We start from the raw sequence: 17505 nt of genomic DNA on the forward strand, positions 1-17505 counted from the left end.
TAATCTGAAAGGTGACACTTTGTCACCATGCAAACGACCACTTCTGCATTGTAGTGGCCTTAAAACATGACTGCAAATTCTTCTCCCATGGAGTGGTAGGGGTCTATGTCCACTTCCCATAGGTCTGAGCCAACCTGTGACTTGCTCGTACCCAGTAGGAGGCAGTGAAAAGCGATGTGCAGGACTTGTGAGAGGAGGCCATGAAAGCTGATGTAGCCTCTGCCTTGTTGGCTGGGACACTCATTTCCCTGAAGTGCAATGGAATAAGCCCCAGTACCTCGAGCCACCAAGCTATAAAAAAGCTCAAATACATCTAGCGGCTCCAGCCAAGAGCCCAAATGAGGGGCAACGACCAGCGCCAGCCCGCACATGAGTGATGACATCTTCAAATGATGTCAGCTAAAGCTGTCAAATCACACTCAGCCCTGAGTCTCCCACATGAGACCCCAGAGAACGTGAATCAGATATGAGCGGATTACACCCTGGCTTAACTTCTGACCCACAGACTCTGTGCACAAACTAAATGATTGTTTTAAGCCAGTAAGCCGGGGCTGTCAGGTAACTTGTTACTGCACCACAGTAACCAAAGACTGACCCATCAACTTTCACTTGATGGGTTCAGTATCCACTGACAATTAGAGGAATCAATTATTTTAATTATTGCAAAATAATGATTTTCTTAATTCCCTTAATTCCTCTTTTTCACAGCTGCTATTATTCTGTGAAAAACAGCTTTCCTTCAATCCCTGATGCTATTACACTACACTGCAATTCAGCTCCTACAGGAAGGCATCACATACACGTAACAATTTCCCTTTTTTGCTCACTTTCACTCAGGTTGTAACCTACGAGCACACCAGATGAGAGTGTCCCCTATATGTGCAGTCTCACTTCAAGGCCTGCCCACTCGTTCCTTCCTGGAATATACTTCTTTTCTCACCCACTCCTCTGCACTCTACTATGTTGTCCTGGACGTCGTCTCTACAGAAAACTGTATGTAAAACCCCCCCAGATGGGTGAGGACCTCGCCCCCTAATGCTGTGCTCCTCACGCGTGCCCCACCACAGCACTGTCTACCTGTCTCTCCCACCAGCCTGCAAGGTCCCAGGAGTCCTCGCGTTAGCCTCACTCCCGTCTGAGGCACACTGCACAGGGTCTGGGCACACACTAAAGCACTCGAGTAAGTATCTGCTGTTGAAGTTTACGGAGGTTCTTCATCAGGAAAGTAGACAAAATTTTCATCTCTGGAAAGTTTATTCAAAGCTGAAAAGGCTTTGAATGACTGAAGTCAAGATCTACTCTTTCCCTAATCTCTCTTAAAAATTTGAGGTCTATGATGTTAACTTCAGGCTCTAAGTATGACAGAAAAGTTAAATCTCTTCTTCCAAGTGTATTTTGAGGCCTTTGCTATGACCTGCACAGTTACCCTCAGAATGTTCTTTTTAATAAGCCTGTGACTCTTGTGGGGGAAAATGTGTAATTATTCAAAAATGTAGGTTATCGCTTCAAGGCTCAAAACTAAAAGGAGCAACTCATCAACCTAACTAAAAGTGAAAAGACCAACACGTTAGCTTGCATTTTTAGTGAAGCCTATAGTGACATTTTAACCGATAAAGTAAGGTATTTACTTTATATGACCTGCGTATTTCAAAAGGTACAATGCATCATCTGATCAATTTTACAAGAGCTCCTACGATAGAAAAAATTAAGGAGTCTTTCTAAACAAGCTGCTTAAAATCACTTTAAACACCTGAGAATTTTTCTGATTCCAAATACAAAAGGAAAAATGAGCAAAAGACATGCACTTACCTGCCATGGGTAAAAAAGAGGAGTCTGATCCAAAGGAACCCTCAGGGGAGCAACAATAACCAGCTCAAACAGAAGCCCCAGAAGAAGCGGGACCACCCCAGCCAGCAGCACTGCCACGATCACAGTCTTCATTATCTAGTGGGAGATCAAAGGCTATTGAGTTAGAGAGTCTCCCTAACTTCTAGCCAAACACCTTATCTCACGTGAAGTTTATTTTTCTTTGACCTGACGCCTAAAAGAACAAATACATACCTTAAACAACTCACCTTTTGCTACATGTTTAAATGAAATTTGAATGTATAACTACAAAAATTCAAGCTACTTAACAAAAGCATGAAATTTCTACTAAACATATTACTATATTGCTACAAAATTCAGTTCAGTTTAGTCGCTCAGTCGTGTCCGACTCTTTGCGACCCCATGAATCGCAGCACGCCAGGCCTCCCTGTCCATCACCAACTCCTGGAGTTCACTCAGACTCAAGTCCATCGAGTCAGTGATACAATCCAGCCATCTCATCCTCTGTCGTCCCCTTCTCCTCCAGCCCCCAATCCCTCCCAGCATCAATCTTTTCCAATGAGTCAACTCTTCGCATGAGGTGGCCAAAGTACTGGAGTTTCAGCTTTAGCATCATTCCTTCCAGAGAAATCCCAGGGCTGATCTCCTTCAGAATGGACTGGTTGGACCTCCTTGCAGTCCAAGGGACTCTCAAGAGTCTTCTCCAACTCCACAGTTCAAAAGCATCAATTCTTTGGCACTCAGCTTTCTTCACAATCCAACTCTCACATCCATACAAGACTACTGCAAAAACCATAGCCCTGACTAAACGGACCTTTGTTGACAAAGTAATGTCTCTGCTTTTGAATATGCTATCTAGGTTGGTCATAACTTACCTTCCAAGGAGTTAGCGTCTTTTAATTTCATGGCTGCAGTCACCATCTGCAGTGATTTTGGAGCCCAGAAAAATAAAGTCTGACACTATTTCCACTGTTTCCCCATCTATTTCCCATGAAGCAATGGGACCAGATGCCATGATCTTCGTTTTCTGAATTTTGAGCTTTAAGCCAACTTTTTCACTCTCCACTTTCACTTTCATCAAGAGGCTCTTTAGTTCCTCTTCACTTTCTGCCATAAGGGTGGTGTCATCTGCATATCTGAGGTTACTGATATTTCTCCCAGCAATCTTGATTCCAGCTTGTGCTTCTTCCAGCCCAGCGTTTCTCATGACATACTCTGCATAGAAGTTAAATAAGCAAGGTGACAATATACAGCCTTGATGTACTCCTTTTCCTATTTGGAACCAGTCTGTTGTTCCATGTCCAGTTCTAACTGTTGCTTCCTGACGTGCATATAGGTTTCTCAAGAGGCAGGTCAGGTGGTCTGGTATTCCCATCTCTTGAAGAATTTTCCACAGTTTATTGTGACCCACACAGTCAAAATCTTTGGCATAGCCAATAAAGCAGAAATAGATGTTTTTCTGGAACTCTCTTGCTTTTTTGATGATCCAGCGGATGTTGGCAATTTGATCTCTGGTTCCTCTGCCTTTTCTAAAACCAGCTTGAACATCTGGAAGTTCATGGTTCACGTATTGCTGAAGCCTGGCTTGGAGAATTTTGAGCATTACTTTACTAGCGTGTGAGATGAGTGCAATTGTGTGGTAGTTTGAGCATTCTTTGGCACTGCCTTTCTTTGGGATTGGAATGAAAACTGACCTTTTCCAGTCCTGTGGCCACAGCTGAGTTTTCCAAATTTGCTGGCATATTGAGTGCAGCACTTGCACAGCATCATCTTTTAGGATTTGAAATAGCTCAACTGGAATTCCATCACCTCCATTAGCTTTATCTTATTACATATATTAACCAAGTGGCTGTGCTACTTTTCTCAATCTAAGCCTCAGGAATAGGCTTCTGTTCGTCCAAGAAACTGACCAAGTCTCCACACCCCGTCTTGGAGTGTTACTGCCAGTGTTTGCCATCTCCCTGGTTGTCCCACCCATAGGCTGACCTGTGACCTCTGAGATGGACTGATACAGCTGAAGCATTCTGTATAAACCCAGTTAAGGTAATTAACCAAGCTGATCAAATTAGCTCCCCTGAGAACAGTACAGTCCCACAGAACTTACTGAGATGACAGAAATGACCTCTATCTGTGTTGTGCAAGATGGCAGTCGTTAGTCACATGGCTACTCTATTAGCACAGCTACAGAATTTGGACAAAGTGGCAAAATAAAAATAGGCACAAAAAGAAGGAAGAGATAACACGTAAGAGCCACTATGAAATCCTGACAAAGAAATCAGTTTTAAAGTGGCCTTGATGTCCCTTTTTCTTAAGGGAGCCTCAGTGAGGACAGTTGTTTCAACAGCGACAGACTAAAACGGTGTGCATTAAGACACAGTAATTATTTCTTTACATAGCAATATGATGTGGAAGAGTATCGAATGGAAACTGGAACTGGCTAGTTTCTCTATTTAAATAGAGTTAAGTGTCTCATTATCTACAGATGACATAGCAATCAAATCCGTCCATTCTTAATATACAATTAATCTCTTGTGGTTTTCTTTAAACATGAACATTAAATAGCTATTAAACTTCTAGTAAAATCAAAATAAAAATTCAGATACAAGACTACAGTTGATTATACAAATGAAAAAGCATAAAGCAGTGACCTAAACATATTTATCAATCATAATCAACATTATGATCAATCAATAAGTTGCCACCCTTAGACAATCATCTTACAGTGACATTTTCCCCCACTCCTGTGACAACTAAGTTCTTTTCTGAGAGTAATACTTCCCATTACCTACTATACTTTCACACTAGCCAGGACATTCTTGAATAACAACAGACTATAATTAAAAGAATCTTATTTATATAGAAAACACTGACTGAAACCTGAAGTCACGTTTAAAAGAATTTAATCAAATTTTAGAAAAAAATAACTTTCAAGGAAATTTCTACTTAAACAAATTGATTTTAAATTCTACAGACTATCTTATGTCTCAAGGGCATTACTGGATCATTTAATAGCATGACTTTCTTCTAACCCTCAGATATATCTGGACTGTATTTTTCAGAGTAAAACCTGAAAACTACTGCCTTAAAGGAATACTCCTTTTAATTCAAAAACTCAACTCTCTTGACACAATCAACACAGTGAAGAAACAAAGTGAAAAGATTTAAAGAAACCTCTGGAAAAACATTTACCACTGCTATCAGACAGGACCAGTTTTGACTAGAAAGGCCTACCATGAGGGACCACTCCTTAACCTTCTGGAAGATCACTCTGCGTCCCTGTGGCATCCACGCCACCAGTACCGTCACCGCCCGGATGGTGAGCCAGCAAACATAGAGACCACAGGCAGCTGTGTAGAGCTCATGGATTTTGGCAGTCCCGGTCCAAAATGACATTAACCAACGGCCAGCAAATACTGAAAATACAAAGGCTGATAAATGAGACATGCGATCGTGCAAAAACAACTCTAATCTTGATGTCAATGTTGTACTACTAGTATTTTCGATCATTTTAAGTGATTATTAAAAAGACAACATGTTTTGATGTATCAGTGTCTTCATTAAGAGCAAACAAAATAAAAACAAAATCCCCCAAACTCTAAAGAATGTCATAACTTAAGATACAACCAAGCCACAGCAAGTCACTGGGTACAAGCTTGCCTGTGACCTGCATGGTGACCTGCGAGGCCAACTGCTTATTCTATGGGGACCGAACGGACTTGCGGAGTGGGGCGTTCTTGCTGTCTGATCATCAAATGAAATGATTGTGCACGTAACAGGACACAAATGGAGAATATACTTTCTATTATTTGTGTTGTCAATATTTTTAATATTTAGTAACATTACAAAGGAGAAGGCAATGGCACCCCACTCCGGTACTCTTGCCTGGAAAATCCCAGTCCATGGGGTCACTAAGAGTCAGGCACAACTGAGCGACTTCACTTGCACTTTTCACTTTCATGCACTGGAGAAGGAAATGGCAACCCACTCCAGTGTTCTTGCCTGGAGAATCCCAGGGATGGGGGAGCCTGGTGGGCTGCCATCTATGGGGTCGCACAGAGTCAGACACGACTGAAGCGACTTAGCAGCAACTTAGCAGCAACATTACAAAGAATTTAGAGTAACTTACTTTCATTTAGCTCATTCATTAAGATAGAAAACTAAGCTTATTTTAATAAGTGGGCACAATAAAAAAAAGAATCTCACTAATTTTCTCAGGAAAAAAATAAAATGAAACTTAGGAAATACGTGAAAGTTGTCTAAGGGATGGCCTCAAACAAAGAGCTATTACAAATAAATTCCACAATGTACCCACAAAAATCTATCAGGCAAGATCATTTATATAATTTCTTCACATGGTTACTCCTTAATAAGGCTGGAGAGAAGACCAAGACCCCATTTCCAGTGTCCCCTTCTCCTTGACACAGTAGTTATCTGTTTTGTTTTGTTTAAACTTATGTGTTATTTTTGAATGTCTAAAAGGGTTGAACTTTTCCATACATTTTCTCAATAATCTAGCCAACAACCCTGCCAAGTAGTAACGACCCTCCATTCTGAAAACTGAGAAACCGAGGCCCCAACCAAGGGCACACAAGGGTGGTGGCTGAAGGTGAACTCACGTTTACATGACCAAGATCATGCTCTTGATCACTGATCCACATTGTCTCCAATCCCAATCAAACCACCTCAACAGTCAAGTTTATAGGCCATAATGCTAATAATATTACAGACTTCTCTGCAATATCACAAAACAGCTTGGGTATGAAGATAAGTAATTTTTAAAGACAAACACATGCAAATGTCACATGAAATAAACATATATGCTTGTTAAAGCTTTAAAAGTATCACTGATAATTCTGTAAAAATGTCAAGCATTCTATATGTATATGTATTTCTACTCCAGCAAGGAGATTAAACCAGTCAATCCTAGAGGAAATCAGTCCTGAATGTTCACTGGAAGGACTGATGCCAAAGGTCCAATACTTTGGCTACCTGATGTGAAAAACTGACTCACTGGAAAAGACCCTGATGCTGGGAAAGATTGAAGGCAGGAGCAGGGAAAGACAGAGGATGAGATGGTTGGATGGCATCACCGATTTGGCGGACATCAGTTTGAGCAAGTTCTGGGAGTTGGTGATGGACAGAGAAGCCTGGCGTGCTGCAGTTGATGGGGTCGCAAGGAGTTGGACATGACTGAGTGACTGAACTGAACTGATTTTTACTCCAAAGTTTTAGTTCTGTTTTGGTTGGCTGGTTTTAAAAAATTTAAAGCCCTCTTTTAATTCTGTACTTCACATACTTCTAAAGTGTTTTTGAGAGGTCAGATTAGTTTCTAGTTTGTAGTAACTTAACATTAGTTAAAATGTAGCTATAGGAAGGTAACCTATGGGAAAACAGCATCCTTACCACCTTAAATGTGTACTATGACAAGTATTTCTATAATTAAACACAGCTGCATTCCTTCCCCCAGATGCTGGGACTGGATTAACAGGGAAGTATTTAACAATCTTTAACGAGATTAAAGTACTTGTATTGCCAAATTCAAGTAATAAAACTGGATTTCTTTCCTTTGTTAACTTTTTAATATTTCTGATAAAAACGAAAACGGAACATAAAACCCACAAAGCTGTCCAAAGTTCAAAAACTTAAGTTTTCTCAAAAATATGTTTATTTCACTGCACCTTCCCAGGTGGCACTAGTGGTAAAGAACCCACCTGCCAACGTAGAAGACATAAGAGACGTGGGTTTGATCCCTGGGTCAGGAAGATCCCCTGGAGGAGGGCATGGCAACCCACTCCAGTATTCTTGCCTGGAAAAATCCCTTGGACAGAGAAGCCTGGCAGGCTACAGTTCACAGGGTTGCAAAGAGTCAGACACACTCAAGTGACTTAGCAATGGTTAACTAGGCTTTGTCATTTTAACAGCTGAGATCTGAGTAGTGAACTCAGGAGCAAAGTTTTAACAGTCAAAAATCAGTGAAGAAACAGTTAAAAATAAAACAAAATTTTAAACAACTTTATTTTTACCAGTTTAAGGTAAATCACAACTCTTACACAAATCAGAAAATAATTTTTTTAAGAAACCTCACTTGAAATTAACTAGTTGCTCCTCCTCAGCCTTAGCCCACATGGGAAAAAAAATCAAGTATTTAAGGTGAATCTGATTTATAAAGTTATATTGAGTGCTATAATCAAGACACTAGCTCACTATACATTTGCATACTTGATTAAGACCTGAAAAGTCTTATCTTCCACTTAGTGATGATTTAAGTGACTAAACATCAGTATGATTTAGGATTTTCTTGCTGCTATGAAGCACTAACAAGGAGGCTGGGGGGCAATGAGCTGCTTCTGATACTTTGTGACTTTCAACTCTGTCCCCATGTACCCCACATTCAATAAAAATGAAGGGAAAAGTGCTTCAAGTTTATATTTGATGAAAAGATCACATCTCAGCAAAATATACCCTGTTAAAACGTAGCATCTTTTCATGATGTCATTAGCAGAGAGCTAGGATAAGCTCATACCTGGTAGAGTAAGGCAGATGAGGCTGGCAATCAGTAAGGTTATACACATGAAGACAATCAACAAAAATATCTGCAAGGCAAAACACAGCAGTGCATAAACAGTAGTCACATGTGCTCAATGTATTTTAGGACACCACTCAAAGAATCAACACAATTCTCTCAGTAAAAACAAACTGTCTATACTGGTATTTCCAGGACTCCTTCCATTTTACATAAAAAGGAAATTTTCATTTTAGATAATATTAACTATAACTCTGGCTAAAAGGAAATTGCTTCCACTTTCATATAATCAGATACATCAGCAAATAACAAGCAAACATATTTTAAATCAGAGAGCACAAAGATAAAACACGATCAACTTACATTTTCCCTCACTATTAATTAAAACTAAAAATAGTCACTTATTTTTATCAAATTCTCAAAAACAACTTTTCATGAAAAGAAAGCTTACTGTCTAACAATGCCATCCAATCAGAACACTCTGATGATGGAGATGTCTACACCTGCACTGCTGGACACAGGAGCTACGGGTACATGAGGCCACCCAGCACTTCACCGGGGATCAGTGCGAATGAATGCCGGAATTTAAAATTCTAGGTACTTAGAGTATGTCTACAAGAATTTTATTTTTTACTTTTTCAGCTTAATTGACATAAATGACAAATTAAACTATATTAATAATATATTTAAAGTGTTCAATGTGATCTCACACACATATATGCTGTGAAGGAATACCCACCATTCAAGATAATTTACCACATGTCTACAAGTGGTATTTATTTTTAATTAAGTTTAAAAGTAAACAATCATCCTAGCTATAGCTGGTGGCTCCTATATGGAAAAGTGTAGACAGAAAGGAAACACGCTGAGGCAAGAAGGAAGTGGCCATCCTGGACAGAAAGATAAAGAGTGCTTCCTGCCGGGACCCAACCAGGCCCTGAGGGCAAGGCTCCGGCAGGGAGACGGCAAGCACCGGCGATAACACTGCACGACCAGGCATGGAGACTCGGTCAGCTTCCACTGCCTGCCTGACAGACCCCGTGGTAGTCCTCTCTCTAATCTGGACCACAAAGTACCATCTGGTTAGGAAAGGATCTTTTGTCAACTGAAGAGCCTCGTTTCTCACAGCTCCTCCATCTCTGGCAGTTCGCCTACACCTCCTGCCTCAACTCCATCCGTTCACTTCCCTGCAGGTCCATACATCTTAACGTGCCTCCTATCCTGACAACGGGCCTGGAATGCCTTTTCCCACCTGCTTTTTTAAATCTGCTTGATCTCCTAACTTTAAAGATTTAAAAGTATCGACTCCTCCATGAAGCTTCTTGAACAACTTCCAAAAAAGTGTTTTGTGGAACAAGAAGTGGGCAATCATGTAACATGCTACTAATATAGCAAGTGAGGTGAGGACTAAGACCTGACCATTGAATTTAACACCCTGAAGGTCCCTGGAGACCCCTGAAGGATTAGTTTTGGTAGCATCTGGAGGAAGGTCTTGGTGACCTTGGCAGGCACTTCCTTAACCAATCTGGTCTTCAGTTTTATCAGATATAAATAAAAGATTACTACTCATTCCTTGGAGCACTGGGATTAATACTGCAAGGATTAAAGAGAGAAAAACTCTAAAATGCAGATTCCAGTTCCTGACGGATATGAATCAAGAATGTTAATTTCTTATTTGATCTAGGGTCTTCTTGTTCCTTACAAATGGCAGGGGCCAATGGCACATGGAAGCCCAACTCCATGGCCCACGTCTAATTTGATAAACTTACCTGACATTTACATACATAACGTGTTGTAGAATGAGAGGAGTGAAAGGTAGGTTCTCCTCAGAAGACTGTAAGATGTGTTTATACCAAGGACTCTATACTAACAGCACCAATAACAGCAGCAAAAGCTCTCAACAGAAATCTGAAAGATCTTCTGTTAAGTCTGTACAGTACCTACCCTGAGTGGAAAATTTAAAGGCCGGCGGTAAGGCTGAAAGCCAACAGGCCCGCCCTGCTGGAGTATGGCTTGGTGGGCTGCGTGCAGGCCTTCCCCTACCACGGGAATAGCGTTGTTATTTCGAGCATGCTGGTTATTGTTAACCTGTTGGTTTGCACTGTTCTCATTTTCTTCCTGGTCTCCCAACAAGTAGGAATGAAGATCCCTGTGTAAAAATTGCATCAGTGAAAATTCTCACTCAGAATAAAACAGCAGATATGACACTGTCTTTAATAACAATTATTATAATTATTGGTGACCCTTAATAATTATTACTTAGGGAAGAAAAGGTCTAAGTAGAATCTATGCAGAGCATTACCATTACCTTAATCTGCTCTAAATGTTGCTGCCTGCTTTAAATGAAACCCTTCCAAATGTAAAGTTAATTAACATACAGAATACCCCATAAATTCGATCTATTTTATGTTTTCTTCAGCCAACATCTGAGAAAAATCAGTAACTGGAAAAAAAAAAGTGTACAATATACAAGATACTCAAAGTGTACAATATACAAGATACCCTATGTGAAGAATTTTAGGGAAAAAAGTATCAATTTCTCTTTTCACTATAGATAACTACCGTGTCTGCTATGACATGCAGCTCAACTAAAACCTCCAAGCCACAAATGAGATGGGGAGGGAGGAGGCATGGCAGGCACTGAGCCGTCAGAGAAGGACACATGTTCAAGTGGAACCCAATGCACACGGGCATCCCCTGGAGGTACTGTGGGTCTAGCTCGGGACACCACAACAAAGCCAACACTGCAGTAAAGGGGTCAAGACTTGTGGTTTCTGAGTGTATATAAAACTTATGTTTACACTTGACTATAATCCAGTAAGTGTGCATGGCAGGTGATTTTTAACACTGACCCACCTTGGAAGCCTCCCAAAACATGTATACATTCTCCTTAAAAGGATAGCAATGATGAGAAAAGTTTTAATAAGTATTATATACACTTGCAGATATCATCAAAATGTCTCTTATTAAAACTAACTCTTCCTGAGTGGGGCATGCTTTTTCAAAACGGTTATTAAACGATAACAAATGATATGCCTACGAGGTACCTGCCGTACTTACAGCAAGTATCCAGCAGTGACAGTCCAGGCTCGCACCAGTCCCTTCAGCCACTGCCGCGTGTGTCCCTGTTCGAGTAACGCTGGTAAGACAACCTGAAGCAGAAGCAGCTCAAGGGACAGTTCACTCACTGGAGCATCACTAAGACAATTACAAAAAGCCATAATTCACAACGTGGATTCAATTTTCCATTGTCACCCCCACCCTGTACCATATTAAACATTTAATGGAATGATGGTAAAACTCCTTGAAGAGTCACATGAACTTACTGCCTTTATCACCTCACATCCACTCTCAGTTGAAGACAACAAGGCATCTCCCTCAAACATCACCAAAACTGTTCCTGATAAAGACTGCCATGACCGTCGTGTTGTTAGAATGACGAGCAGGTCCTGGTCCTCAACTCACGTGCAATATTAGTAGTGTATTACACCACTGGCCACTCTGCGCTCCTCAGAACATTTTCTCCATGGACACCTCGCCAAGGCGTGTTGGTTCCTCCTCATTTCCCTGACTTGGACACAATGAAAGGCTCCCCTGATCTCTCTATTCTCATCTGCATGTGCTCTTTGGATGCACGCAACCTCCTGTGGCTTAAGACAGCAAGTTTCTGTAAACTTCTATGTACTATCAGACATCTGCCCTAATCCTTAACTTACATACCCAAAGAGCCAACCCAATGTTTCACAGAACACCCAAGACACCTTAAATTGATCGTGTTCAGTATCAAATTCCCACTCCTCCTTAAACCCTGCTCCTCCACAATCTCCCTCTTCTTAGTAAATGGCAACTCCACCCTTCAGGTGCTCAGGACAGAAATTTAGATCCTTCGCTGCCTAAGTTCTTCACCCTTCATTCAAACACCCAGAGAATCCTACAGACTGTACCCTAATCGTACCCTAAATCGAACCACCTCTCCTGACTCCACAGCCACTTCCTCCATCTCAGCTACCCTCACCTCTCACCAGGATGTGCCACTACCCTCCTGGCTGGCTTCCTGCTTCTGCCGTGGCCATCCCAACCCTGGCTCTTCTCATCACAGTACCCAGACTGATCCCCGGGAAACCTATGTCAGATCACTCCTCTCTCTGCTCAACCTCTCCAAAACCCCCACCCCTCAAATCACTCGAAGCCGAAGTGCTTACCGTGGCTTACAAGGCTCTGTAGGACCCAGCTTCCTACGACCTCTCTGACCCACAGCCAACTACTTTTCTCCTTCTTTCACTGCAGCCAAACTGGCCTCCGGCTGCTCCTCAACCCAAACTCAATGACGCAGCACATGCCTGCCCAGCTGCAAAGGGCCCTTTGCCTTCAGAGATTCATGTGGCTCACTCCCTTGTCACCTCCTCAGGGCCTCCTCAACTGTCACCTCAGGGCCTCACTAGTCACTTCTTTGTTCATTTTTTCCCACAGCACTTATGATTCTCTGACATATCACATATTTTACCTATTTTATTGGCTGTCTCCCCCACTGAAAAACAAGTCCAGAAGGACACAGATTTTTCTTGATTCTGACTTGTTCACTGTTACATCCCTTGTACACAGAGAAGCACCTAGTATATGATGGGCCTTCAATCTTGCTGAATGTAAGAATGCACTAAACACTGCTACAAAATCTCCATTAAACTTCAAGGTATAATCCAGTACCAAAATGGGACTATTTCAACAATACATAAAACCAACTGTGCTTCCTGGTTCTCCCTACAACCACTGAAACATACAAGGACGGGGAGGTAACTTACTCTAGATAGCAAAAAACTCAAGAGAATAAAACCTCAATTTGGATTCTGAGGAGAAACAGCAAAAGCTTGCAGAAGGTCACTACAAACAGAGAGGGAAAGACCAGGAACAGCTAGGCCTTTATGGGCAGACTCAATGGAGGCTGCGTGGGGCTGTGGAGTAGAATTCCAGTCAGACGATACTGGACAAGATGCTCAAAAGGCAGTGTGAGATTATGCCAAGCCTTGTATGTCATTCTAAACTACCCAGATATTACTATGCATATTATGGAGGAAGAGGCAGATTTGTTACAGATGGATTATAAATGGAGAAAAAGAAAAAGGCCTAAAATACTAAGTGGTATATCATATTGATTTATATAAGAGATCATAAAGAATTAGAACTGACAAGATTTAAAGACAATTACAAGTAAATCTGAGGAAGAAATTCAATTTGCCTGGCATATTTAGATGATTGAAGAGAAGATACAAATCACTGAAGAAGGAAATGTAGGAGACTAGGTTTCCAGGTTACTTTAGTCTTTAAATCAAAATAATATTTTTCCATTTATAAGCCCTAGATCCTATCTTCATCTGTAATTACATGTTTAACTATGGCTACCTTATCTATGATGTAATACTTTTCATATAAAGATGACATTACTAAGTATCTCTCATTAGGAATGCTAACATTTTGATGCTAAACAAAGGCACACTGTATTTGCAGAAAAAAGTCTTTCTTTGGAAAATATAACTGCTAATGTTCATATGGAAAAATTTAGTTATCAGATGACTGTTAACATCTGTGAGAAATGAAATGTTTTATTAAATGTATGTACTCTGAGTATCAAATCCCTAACAGACTTTTAATTAGTAAAGCTTCCAAATGTCAAAAACTTACCTATAGAGCATGACGTTGTATGGAAGAAAATGAGGCAGCAGACTCTTGATTATCCGTATAGGCAGCCACAGCATTAGGAGTACGATGGAGCCGAAGACAATCTGCAACAGGAGAAAGGGCAGGCCGGGCACCACTGTCACTATCCGTGAGAGATGGCAGACTCCTGTTTAGGTAGACGTATGCCCAGGGCACTGAGTGTTCTCACTCAACACACTACACCTGGGTCACTCTGTGTGAAGACGCGTTCCTAGGACAGCTGCTCCTCTCTCTCTAGGACACAAGGGCTCAGACAGGAGCCACAAAGGATAACCATGGCATGGTATATGAAAAGAGAGCTAGAAACTCACAATGAAGGATCAGAACTGTCTCATAATAAATCACCAGTGACAATAAGAGAGAACCCATACTAATGGCACAAGTTTCCAAAGGGCACACAATATTGCTTTTAGAATTTTATCTTGGAAAAACTTAAGATTTAACTAGGCAATTTCTTTTTCCACCCAGGGAAGAAATTTTGAGATGGTTCTATTAAGAGTTTAATGTGCTGTGCTCAGTCACTTAGCTGTGTCTGACTCTCTGCAAACCCATGGACTACACAGCCAGCCAGGCTCCTCTGTCTATGGAATTTTCCAGTCAAGAATACTGCAGTGAATTGTCATGCCCTCCTCCAGATCTTCCTGACCCAGGGATTGAACCCACATCTCTGGCATCTCCTGCATCGGCAGGTGGATACCTTACCACAGCACCACTTGGGAAGTCCCAAGAGTTTAATTTAGAAGCTATTAACAAGTCTCTATTGCTTAAATGCAAATTAAATATAATTCTGAAACCCATAATTTGGCAATTAATTATACTTCTAAAGAACTAAAAGGCATTTTTGTTTACTAACATTTTATTTTATCAAAGTAACCAACAAAATAAGTATTTGATAACCAACTTCCACAGGCGTAGATAAACCTAAATTATTCAATCCACTCTACCAGTCCTTCTGACCAAAAAACAAAAAAACTCAAGGGTAGCCCATTTTACTTCAAAATCAATAAAAAAAAAAAAAATACACTTACCACTGACAAAATAAATCTTCGAAGATGCCTATAAATAGGCAAGTGAATCATTTCTTGTACTGGATTAAAATCTGGATCATTCAAATTCCTTAGAAACCATAAAACACCAGGTCGAAGTACCTGAAAATTTTATTTCAAATGCTATAAATATCCATCAATGTCTTCCGCTTCTGCATATGAGCTAAAACATTAACAGAGAAGCTTTTAAAATTATTTTAGCATCTTAAAAAATTGGCCCTAGAAAATTCATGTTACTCTACTTGGAAAAGAAGTTCCTATATCAGAATTAAAACTATCCTGTGCCTGATGTTCTCTGATGCTTTTAACCATTCAATGGAAAAAATTTACTAAGTATAATTTGTCAAGAAATCTAGACCTCCAAGATGAACAATAAGTATTTTTATAAAAATTAGTATTTTTAGAAAAATTATAACTATATTCTATAATCTGGGAAGAATTTGGTTATAATTTATAATTATCCTAAACAAAAGATGTGATTTCAGTCTTACACTTTCCAAGAAGACTTACCTTAATTAAGAAACCCCTTCGCTTCTCAGTATCTTAAGTGACTACCTATTACATCTTTTTCGCTGGCTCAGGAGAAAGCATCAACTCTAGAGGTTGTAGGTGATGGGGCAATGGATGAGCCTGAGGGTTAGTTCTGGGTGGCCCAAACTCACTGAGCTGCCCTGTGTAAAGTCTCTCATCTGCCCAAATTCTATTTTTCCATCTTCCAAACAAAGCAGTTATTACACATGACCTTTAAGTTTCCATCTAACTCCAAAATACTAGGATTCTGTATCAACAAAAAACTACCACATTGATAAAATGAAAAAATTCAGTATAAAATATTTTATCAATGAACAATGTAATTTAGAGGTCACATAAAATTACAATTTGAAAAATACACTTAGTTTTAATCACTAGTTTCAAAACAAGAATACAGGCTTTATTTGCAAACAGAATTTACTGAACTTATACTCTTATGTTTCAGGAGAATATTTTGGACCCCACCTCATCCCTAGCTCCTCAAATCTCTCAGAAGAGCAGAGTAATCATGAACAGCTTTAAACCTTTGTGTGTTAGTATTCCATTCACACTGGACTAGTCGCCAGCCTGCTCCTTCAGCCCCACTTCTCCACACTGCTCTCATAGAGTAAGCAGATTTGTTCCATGGCTGTATTCCTTCCCAGAATGTAACACTGAGTAGACACTGTCCTTGTTTCTCACGATTACCCCAGCATACAGCACAGAGGGTGGCACAGAGTAAGTGTACAGTACTATTTGGGGAAAGAATTCAGAGCAAAAAGTACATTTATTACAACTACTCAAGTCTCACACTTCCTTTTGCACCAGATGACTAAGCATGAGATGCATCCTAGTCAAATACTCACACTGTTTTACTGTCTTCACATCAGTAAGGACCGTATTCTGAAAACAGGATTAGTAAAAGTTCCCATCTGGCGACTGAACCAGAATCATAAAGGAGGCCCTCTATAACACTATACTTAAGAAGTATTAACGGCTTCAAGACCATTGTATATATCTGATCCTGTGAAACCATACCCTTTGGGAATTTCTAGCATGTCCTTGAATGAAATCCAAAACAGGCTCATATCACATAAAAAGTCCAAGAACACATATTTGAGGATGGTTAAAATACATACCAAGTAAAACATGTGCTTTTATTTAACTTTTCCCCTCACTCTACTCATATTTCAAACTGATGGAAATAATAAAACTTGCCAGTTTTTGAGACCAATTACTAAAAAATGGTTTAAAGCAATTGAGCCAAACTAGTCTATAGCTATTCCCTCTCAGAACAAAGAAAAAGAGAAAAAGACTTAGCTAGGAAATCATCATAGCCTTTAAGGCATGCCATGTGGTTAAAGCAGAAGTCCTTTCCATGAATGTGCAATGTTGGCACTTCCCGTGGAGCTTACCTCTCTCAGTAACAGAATGAAGGAGGCAAAGTAGAACACATACACCATTCCCACCAGCCAGTGCAGGAACATGGTAGTGCCTGGGGCCGACTGAAAGCTCAGCTCCCGATCTTTCAGAGTAGCGTCAAACATTTCCTAAATCAAGACAGAACAGGTGAGAGAGATCTGTACCACTTACCTCTGTTGAATTAACATCTTCACATTCTAGGAAGTGAATGAATCACCATACATGTAAGTTCTGATGTTTCTAGGATTACTGTTCCCTTAAAGGCATTTATTTCATAGTATCACAGAAATACAAACAATATTAGGGTTGGATGCTATTTCAAAGACATACATGACATTTTGAAAATTTTAAAAGAGGCAATATTGACAGACCAATTTGTGAATAAGAACTTTACCAATACTGCCATTGTGAAAGAAACATTTATGTTACCATAATACCTTCTTTTCTTGGTTACAGATCTAAATT

At 40.2% G+C, this 17505-nt stretch overlaps 1 protein-coding gene across 3 annotated transcripts in view; it reads right to left on the minus strand.

The window, feature by feature from the left end:
- The window catches only part of MARCHF6 (membrane associated ring-CH-type finger 6), an 80482-nt gene that overhangs the window by 12759 nt on the left and 50218 nt on the right, over positions 1-17505 (minus strand). For 2 of the 3 annotated variants that reach the window (XM_070774850.1, XM_070774851.1), the window contains exons 15-22: positions 17034-17168; positions 15091-15210; positions 14027-14127; positions 11411-11548; positions 10295-10499; positions 8351-8420; positions 5059-5240; positions 1810-1944 (exon numbers count right to left, since the gene is read on the minus strand). In XM_070774850.1, coding sequence (XP_070630951.1) covers positions 1810-1944; positions 5059-5240; positions 8351-8420; positions 10295-10499; positions 11411-11548; positions 14027-14127; positions 15091-15210; positions 17034-17168 — 1086 coding nt within the window. The remainder of the gene's footprint in view (positions 1-1809; positions 1945-5058; positions 5241-8350; positions 8421-10294; positions 10500-11410; positions 11549-14026; positions 14128-15090; positions 15211-17033; positions 17169-17505) is intronic. The other variant, XM_070774852.1, reaches the window with a different exon arrangement.

The sequence above is a fragment of the Bos indicus genome, chromosome 20 (assembly GCF_029378745.1).
Source record: "Bos indicus isolate NIAB-ARS_2022 breed Sahiwal x Tharparkar chromosome 20, NIAB-ARS_B.indTharparkar_mat_pri_1.0, whole genome shotgun sequence".
Taxonomy (NCBI): Eukaryota; Metazoa; Chordata; class Mammalia; order Artiodactyla; family Bovidae; genus Bos; species Bos indicus.